We start from the raw sequence: 8,950 nt of genomic DNA, 5'->3' as shown, positions 1-8,950 counted from the left end.
CTTGGTTTCCTCCCAAAACCGCCTGGGGAGAGAGGGACCAGCTGGGCTCAGGGAGGGGCGGGGCCGAATCCGCACCGAGGGCCTCGCTGGGCGCCGCTGACGCGCTGGCCCGCGCTGAGCCCCCTCCACCTCCTGTCGGCTCCCCAGACCCCCCTTCCTCAGGGCATTCGGGGTGCTGGGCGGTGGTTCCCTCCCGGGTGCTCCTGCGGGGGTCGCTGCAAGCAGGCGTGCGAACTCGCAGAGGACGAGGCGTGAAGACCCTGGCAGGGCCCCCTCCCCGCTCGACTGTGACACGCTGTTGCTCCAGCCATCGGCAGGTGCTTCCAGAACACGCTCTGTGCAGGGGCTCCGATGGGGACACCAAGGCTGACTTGGCCACAGCCAAAAGCCTTCAGGCCACCCTGAGGGACACGCCCCCAAACAGGCAGAGAGGAAAACGCAGTACGGGTGCTTTCTCTGCTCCCCGACACGGAGCGCGGCGCCCCCACCCTGACTGGCCTGCACTCTGCCGGGCACTCAGCCCCCAGGAAGCACAGGCCACGGGGACGGCTGATCCCTGGTGTCCAGCCCCTGCCAGCCACGGAGAAGGGCCACAGGCCGAGTGCCAGTCAGAGGCTGCAGATGCCAGATTCCGGGGCGGAATGTTCCAGCAAGGTGGCAACTGCTTGCCCCGGAGCAGTGGGCGGCCGAGAACATCCATGTCCCACTCAAGGGCGTGCACAAAGTCGCGGCAAAAGCCTGAACGTGTTTGGGCCAGAAAGCCACTGACCCCTGGTCCCCATCCTCGGGCCAGGAGGGGGCCACCTCCCAGGAATGCACTCTGCTGCTGAGTGTCCTTTGTCAGCCCAGCCTGGATACGGGGACACTGTCCTAATGAGGTGAACAGAGAAACAGGGGTTGCAGCCCAGTGTGTCCCTCTGCCTGTCCTGCTGAGGGAACGCGTCAGGACCTGAGGTCAGACAGAATGGTCCCCGAGCTCAGGGGGGACCATGCCCCATGCTGCGTGGACAGCGAGGTGCACAGGGCATGGCCTGCCCTCGGGGCCCCTGACCTTCCAGGACACAAGGGCACAGCCCTCCGTGCCTGTGCCTAGCAGAGTCGCTGTCCCCTCGGCGACCTATTGTGAGAGACTGGCCCGCAGGACCGACCTTCTCCAGGTTGGGAGAAAAGGGGCAGAAATAGCCCGTCCGAAGGTGCATGTGGGGGGCAGGCAAGTTCACTTGGGGGACGTCTCCAGAGCGGCTGAAACAGGTGTGAGCGGCCCCAGGTATCAGCTGGGGAGCAAGGTCATGTGGGTTATGGCGCCAAGGAGAGAAAACTCAAGTTCGCCCTCCGTGGCCCCCGAGACGGCTGGCGGCAGGTCTCCCCAGGGGGCCACGATCCTTCTTAGCTCTCAAAATCCCGAGGCCAGCACTGCCCCCTCCCCCGCACCACGGCAGACCTGCACCCCAGACCCCTTCGGAACCTCTCCTTCACCCTCACGCTGAATGCGGCCCAGAGGTCCACGTGCGGTCAGTGCCTGCCCACGGATGAAAACCACGGTCGCCGTGCAGCCACCACCGCTGGGGCCTGTTTGGGGTGACTGTGGAAGGACACCTAGGGCAGCCGGGGTCGGGGGGTGCAAGTGAAGGGCAGCCCGGGGCAGCAGAGGGACGGCAGACGGCGGATCGGGGAGAGCAGAGCGAGGGGCCTGCAGGACACAACGGCCTCAGGACCACGTGGCGGGCAGCAGACACCGATCACTGGAGCGCGGAAACCACAATCACAGTGCGTGTGACGGAGAGCAAATACCTCCCCTCCCCCGTCTGCCAGCGGGGCTCGGGCTGAGCCCCGAGGACACCCTGGGGTGGGGGAAGGCCATCGCAGACCCACGGGGAGGTTCCCCGAGCTTCCCAGGAAGGAGGATGCTTGGCAAAACCACGCAGTCCAGAGCTGCGCATTTTGATGCAAAAACCAATACCACGTTTCCTCACGAGCCAGTAAACAGCAGAACAACACGAAACCCGAATGCCCGCGCCTTCCCCGCTCTCGCTCCGGGGCCTTCCGACGCTCGGGTGGCACCGGGCACAGCGGACGATCTGGCTCAGCTCTGGAGCTGCGTGTGAATGGCCCGGAATGTCAGCCTGTGCGGACGCCTGGGCCAAGGCGGCTGTGCGCATGAACCCTCTCTGCACCCTTCCCCTGCGCAGGGTGATCTCTGCTCCCCGCGTGCCCCCTGCACCCCCAGAGCTCCCTGGGGGACTATCCCGCCCAGCACAGGGCTGGGGTCTATTTACACAGAGCGGCCACAAATGCTCATTTACCTCCTCAGGGGCTCTTTTCACTCAGGATGTATTTTTTTTTTTTAAATTTCAGAGCATAAACGGTTTAGGACAGAGAAGCTCCCAGCGCCCGCCTCTCGCAGCCCGGGGCCCACAGGAAGAGCGCCCGTCCTACCTTGTTGTAATACTGCACCCTCACCGAGTGCCAGCGCCCGTCACTCACGCCCCCGGGAACCTGCGGTGCCACCGCTGTCGTGGTCTCGCCTGCGGGGCGGGGGAGGTGCGGGGAGAAAGCAGAGGTTAGCGGACACGAGGCCACGAGCCCCTCTGCGGCCTGGAGCATGTCCTTGTCCCCCGGCCAGGCTCCGAGAGTGCTTGGCGCCCTCGCGCGTGCCACCCTGCGGCGAGTCCCCGGCCCCGGCCCTCTGAGCTGTCTTCCGTGTTTTCCGCACGCGACACACACCTTTGCGTGTCCCGGGTTTGCCCGGAGGACGGGTTCCCGGACGGGGACCCGGGCATGAGCCGTGAGCACACCCGAGGGTGCCGCGGGAGTCAGGGTGGTTTTAACCTGCCGAGCGCCTGCCAGGGAGCTGCTCTTCCCGCGAGGGGGCCCTACCTGCCGAGAAGGTGAGCTGCACCTGCTCGTCCACGATCTCCAGGGCGATGAAGTCGTGCTTCTCGTTGAAGCGGCCGTTGTAGAGCAGCAGGGCGTTCCTCTCCTGCGTGGCGAACCTGCGGCCAGGCGGCAGCGTGTCACACGCCGACTGACGTCCACGCAGGAGGCTCGCGGGCGGCCCCAGCGTGACACGGTCAGCCTGCGGGGGACAGGGCCTGGGCGCTCGGTTTTCTCCTTAGGAGCCAGCCGCCCATTAACCCCGACCAGCAAGGTTCTCTTCCGAAAGAGGCGAACGAGAGTCCATGGGAGAGTCTGCACACACACCTGTGCAACGTGAGGACGCCTGCAGAACATTCTGGAAGCACGACCCAGCCGCCGTGCCACTCAGAGATGTCTGGACAGACGCCGTGCAGGGCGCCTTCCACCGCGGGAAGGAGAGCCCACGTCCGGGACGCGGCGTCTCTCACACAGGGAGGCCGGTGCTGACGGCCACCTCGGGCCCCGGTCTCCAGCACCACGTTCCAGCCACTCTGCGACCTTCCGCCCCAAACGTGACACTCTTCCCTGCCCCGGGGCCTTTGCACCCGCTGCTGTCTCTGCTAGGAAGGCCTCGCCCAGCTCGCAGACCTCCCCACTGCGCTCCCCCTAACTCGCTTTGTCTAGATTGTGCCCCCCGCATCTGTCAATCACGTCACTCAGTGTACTTCTGAAACTATGTATGTATTTGTTTATGAGAACACGCGGGTTGGGAGCGAGACTCTCGTTCACTGCTGCATCCTAGAGCCCAAAATAGCGTCTGGCCCGCAAAAGCGCTCATGACGACGTGGCGGGCGAACGTGCGGAGGAAGACAGGGGTGTGAAAATGAAGACTCGTCAGACCTGACGAATTCGGAGTAAAACCCACTGACTCCGACAAGAGATGAGCATTCTCAGAAGTCCTTCTGCTGAGAGGAAGCCATTCCACCAGACCCGAGGGGCCCTGATGGAGGCCTTCACACACACACCGAGTCACCACGACGCCTGCCCGATGCCCCGGTTACAGAGACCCCGCCAGACCTCCTGAATGAAGCCGGGACCGCTTCCTGAGCCAGCTGCCTGTCGCTCTCAGCAGAGATTAAGCGGGAGAAATTCTTTGCTCGACTCAAGGCTGGTTTGTCTGTCTCGCTGCAGCAACAGGAGTCCAGCTGTCGGAACCAGGCTCAGGCACTTGGCCTCGGCCTTTTCCTGGAGCTACAGAAAATCAACGGTTCCTGTCCAGACCTCGAACCCCCTCTGTTTAGAACACAGAGCGGACCGATGACAAACTCGAAAGGAAAAACACCCTCGCAGCAAAGCAGGTGCTTTGGGTGTGGAGCGGTCAGGTAGAAAGGGGGCTGAATTAAGGCTGGAATCAACTCAACACCAGGCTCCAGACTCACTGGGTCACCCCAGTTCTCTGGCCGGTCTCATGGCCATCGGTTTCTCTTTGGACCGCAGTGGGAGCTGGTCCGTCGAATGGCCCCGCACCTGTCCACTGGTGAAGACAGAGCATGACGGAGGGGACCCAGGGACAGGGGAGGGGACCCAGGGACAGGGGAGGGGACCCAGGGACAGGGGAGGGGACCCAGGGACAGGGGAGGGTCCGAACAGTGCACATGGGAAGAGGCGAGGCCAGAAACAGAGCCGGGGCTCCGCGAGGGGCCTGGGGGCCGTGAGGGGAGAACAAAGGGTGGGCAGGGAGGAGGGGAGGAGCGGCGGCTGGGAACTCGAGCCGCAGGAGCTCGGCAAACAGAAACTGGAAAGAGCAGCAGCCTCGAAAGAAGCCGCCTGGAACAAAAGCCCCGTGGGGCCCGGCCCAGCTTTCCCACGGCGCACCCCGCAGGGGCCCGGTCCCCCCCAACCCCCCAAGCAACCACACCCCCCAGTGTGTAGCTGTTCTTCTGCCGAAGTTCCCTGATTTTGCTTCTGAGGTCGTTCCCTACAGAACCCCGATTCAGTGGTGGCCCTGATGTCTTAGCCGTCGTGAAATCACCCGTGAACTGCTGTCACACGTAACCAGCCAAAACGACTCTCTCTGCCGAGCAGGTGGACGTCACGTTATGCGATGTGGACGTTTAATGAAGCGCTGCACTCTCTAGTCTGAGTCTGAACCTGACGGCCTCCCCTTGTCTGTTTCCAGCAGGTCTGCCGGGGGCCCGCCCGCCTCCGGCACCAGGACTCCTGGTCACCTTCTAAGCCACCGTGCTGCCCGCTGGGTGCCTGGGGTGTTGGGACACAGAACAAAAAGCCGCTGAGGGGTTTCAGGCCAGCAGGGGACAGGCACGGACAGAGAGCTGGACCTCAGTGACGTGGTGACGATGAGAGGGCCCCGAATCTGGAGACACCAGCCAGGGGTCCCACGGGGCCATCTGAAGGTCTCCAAAGGGACGGGCATCTGCCTTGGAGACTTTAGCACAATGAAATGATCTGACAGCTGGACGGAAGTCGGGATCAGGAAATCGGGCACCCGTCCCCGCCCCGAGAGCTTGCGTGGAGGACCAACCTGGGTGACAGCAAGATTTCAGCCACGAGGTAGAAAACGTGCCAAGGATCCCAGCCCCCCTCAGGACCTTTAAGGGGCAGTCAGGGCGAATGGTGGCCTGAGGCCGCAAGCAGGGCCGGCAGAGGCTGAAGGCAGCAGACAAGCAGGCATCGCCCGGCCCGGCCCAGGTCAGGGGGCACACTGGAGGAAGCGGCAGGAGCGACAGAGGAAACAGCCTGTGCGAGACCGAGTGGGCGAGGACCACAAGGATGTGAGGGCGGCCGTGTCACGGGGTGCAAGGCCCCAGAGCCGCGGGGATCACCGGGGGTCAGGCGGCAGGGGGCCCGTGCATTTTAAGAAGCTTGGGGTTAACCCCAGGTGGCAGGCAGGCCCGGGGGGAGTGTGCACAGGGCTCAACCTCTCACGATGACAACAAAGAACAACAGTGCTATCACACCAGGTGTCACCAGGGAGAGAGCACGGTGGGAGGGACCGAGGGGCCGGGGGCTGGGGAGGAGAGAGGTAGCCAGCAGTGGAGACGTGAGGTTGAGGGACTCACAGGACCTGACCGTGAGGAGGGAGGAGGAGGAGGGAGGAGGGAGGAGCGAGGAGGAGGAGGAGGAGGAGGGCCTGCCACCTCGGGCCACTCTGCAGTCAGGGCCCGAGGGGTGGAGACCGGGTCTGCTGAGACGTCCACCTGGAGAGGTCAGCGAGCCCAAAGAGGCATTGCGATGCCCAGCCCTGCAGCACTGGCTCGGTGGTTCACACGGGCAGAGCTGTGGGGCACCCCTGCCTGAGTCTCCTCGGCCGGCCCTGAGCTCCGTCTGCATCATCAGGGGCTCCCCCCTCAGCATGGACGTCGAGGGCCCCTCCTGCTCGATTTTAAGACTCTTAGGGCCATTTCTCGAGGCATTTCACCTCTGCTACCCAGAGCACCCCTCGTACGGCAGCTGCTGGTGCAAAGTGAGTGTGTGCCAGCCCCACAGCGCTCCACACAGCCGCAGATGCTCCGTGTGGCCCTCAGTGTGGCCCAAGCCTGTGACAGGAGGCCCTGTACTCCCCCAAGGGGCCCCCTAGACACTGGCACATCCACGCGAATATAACACTTGGCAGAAATCTTTGAGATGGAAATGACAGGTTTAAAAAAAATTAAATCTAAAAAAAAAATGCGAAACTATAGTAAGGCCCGCAGTACATAGTAAGCCTGCGTCCTCGTGGGACAGGTTAGGGAACCAGGGCTGAACGGGGTCCGGCAGCCCCTCCCTTGGCTACCCAGCCTGCAGGTGGCAGAGCAGGAGCCTGAGCTGAGTCCGCTTGATTCCAAGCCTGCTGGTCCCTGTCCCCTCCACCTCGGGCCCCGTGCTGGCCAGTGAGCAGGACCAGACAGCCAGAGCCGTTCACCACATGTGGCCTGGACGGTCACACAGGACCCCACGCCTGGGTTAAGGCTCCGCTGGTCCCGACTTGAAATTCTCTGTTTTGGAAAAAGGGGCCCCACACTCAGACTGCGCGGCCCTACACATCAGGTGGCCAGCCCCACCCCTCACCGGTCACCGGGAGGAGGACGCCTCCGTCATCATCTAGGGGGACGCGCCGTGACACGTCCCTGGTGCTCCGGCCACCGGCCCGCACGGACACGCGGGCACCGACTTACGTGAGGGACACGGTGAAGTGGAAACGCTGCCTCAGGCCTCGGAAGGTGACGAAGGACTGCGGCGGGAAGCTCCTGGCGGTCACCTCGCAGTAGGGCCTCTCGAACTCGCCGGGGGGGCACACGCAGCGGAAGCCGCCGACGAGCAGGTTCACGCAGGTGCCCCCGTTCCTGCACACGCCGTCGGCACAGCGGCCCGAGCGTGTGCTCACCTCACAGTGCTCTCCTGCGGGGCGAGGGCAGAGGCCAGGGGTCACACGGTGGGCCGAGGAGGTGGCCAGCCGGCCCCTGGGCCCGACGCGCGGCTACGAACCCCACCCCCGAAGCCCACGGCGACACCGGGGCCGAGGCGCGTGTTGGGGAGCACGGCCACGTGAGGCTGGCACGGTACGTGTGTTATTCTCATCGGGGGCCCCGGCTCCTGGGGGATGAGCTGAGGATGGAGGTCAGAGGGCCCCCCAAGACCTGCCAGGCGACCGAGTCACACCAGCCCCATCCCTGTCCCAGGCCTACCCCGGGGGCAGAGGGAACGTGGGGCCCTGAACCCTTCTCAGCATCCCATCCTGTTCTGAGCACCCCGCTGGCTGAGACTTCCCGAGAAACACCGAGAGTTGTGAGAGGGCCTCGTGGACCCTGCCCACACCTGTGCCCGCCGCGCATCAGAACCTTGACGGAGACTCTGGCGCGTGCCCGGATCAGCCGCACCCAGGGCCACCTCCTTGGCTGGCCTCCTGCAGCACCCGCCTCCCCACTGCCCCTCACGCAGACCCACCAGCCAGCCCGGCCGGCGCTGCATCCCAGCCTGCTCCCGATCACGTCCGTTTCTCCCATGGGCCTGTGCACTCACTGAAGGCCGGTGCCACTGTGCTCCAATGTCCCCACCAGAGCCCGGCCCCTCAATGACGGGAGGGTTCCGGAAGCTTCCCCAGAGAGACTGGTGAAGCAGCCCAAGCTGACCGCCTCTGCCCCCGGGGTCTGTCGGGCCCAGAGCATCTGTCGATTCTGAGCTGGCCGCCACGTCCGCCAGCAGCAGTCCAGCTGGGTGATCCCCACCCCCGCGGACGAGGATGACAGTCCCCAAGCTACACCCGGTGGACATCGCCGGCTCCCTCAAACACCTGCAGACCCTCGGGAGCTTCAAACAGCCGGAAATTCCCCAGCTCCCACTGACATTCTTTGAATTATTGATTTTTAAATGAATGCATTTTAAAACAGAAGCATTACATTCACACACTTAAAAACAACCCCACTGTACAATAAGCATGGCACAAATAGTAAAAGTTTCCAGCAGTTTCTTGAACATCCCCACAGGAAAACCACGTGGGCGGCCCGCCCCGGCAGCTGCCCAGCGGGCTCAGCGCTGCGTCTTGGAGACCCCGCCGGTCAGCACACAGCGGTCCTTTATAACGGCCGCATAGTATTCCTTTAGGGCACCCATCAAAATTTAAATCACTGGTGTTTCCTGTTCTTTTCTCGACAGGCGTGTAGGCTGCCTATGGTTCTCTTCTATTGCAAACAGCTTTTCGATATGCATCTTTGGTGCGTTTTAAGAACCTCTCTCTTGAGAAAACTCCTAATGACCCTGGATCTAAGGGCACACAAAATTCGCATTTTGATAGATATTTCCAAAGCGGCCTCCCCAACACCAGGTATGATTAACCTGGGAAATATTTTGCATCGCTGACAACGGAAACCCAAAAAGTATTTTATTCGCATTCACTTTTGATGAGGTTCAGCATCTTTGCACATTTTACTGGCAACATCTGTTTCCTTTCCTTGGACCCGCCCGATAATTCCTGTGCTCGTTTTTCCATCCGATTCTCGGTTTCACATGCGCGTTCACATCCATACCTGTGCTCGCACCCTTATGCACACCCACACTCGCACACGTGCACGCCCTCACACACACTCACTCACACGCT

The 8,950-nt window shown here is 62.9% G+C and overlaps 1 protein-coding gene across 1 annotated transcript in view; it reads right to left on the bottom strand.

Annotated features, from left to right (window-relative positions):
* The window catches only part of CELSR1 (cadherin EGF LAG seven-pass G-type receptor 1), a gene marked incomplete at its 5' end in the record, with an annotated part of 111,591 nt that overhangs the window by 50,002 nt on the left and 52,639 nt on the right, over positions 1–8,950 (bottom strand). Inside the window, 3 exons of the mRNA XM_025051043.1 lie at positions 2,437–2,525; positions 2,878–2,993; positions 7,032–7,254. Coding sequence (XP_024906811.1) covers positions 2,437–2,525; positions 2,878–2,993; positions 7,032–7,254 — 428 coding nt within the window. The remainder of the gene's footprint in view (positions 1–2,436; positions 2,526–2,877; positions 2,994–7,031; positions 7,255–8,950) is intronic.

Source organism: Pteropus alecto, unplaced genomic scaffold (assembly GCF_000325575.1).
Source record: "Pteropus alecto unplaced genomic scaffold, ASM32557v1 scaffold118, whole genome shotgun sequence".
In the NCBI taxonomy this organism is placed as follows: domain Eukaryota; kingdom Metazoa; phylum Chordata; class Mammalia; order Chiroptera; family Pteropodidae; genus Pteropus; species Pteropus alecto.
The sequence above is the reverse complement of the archived record's forward strand: the minus strand, read 5'-3'. Positions and strand labels throughout refer to the sequence as shown.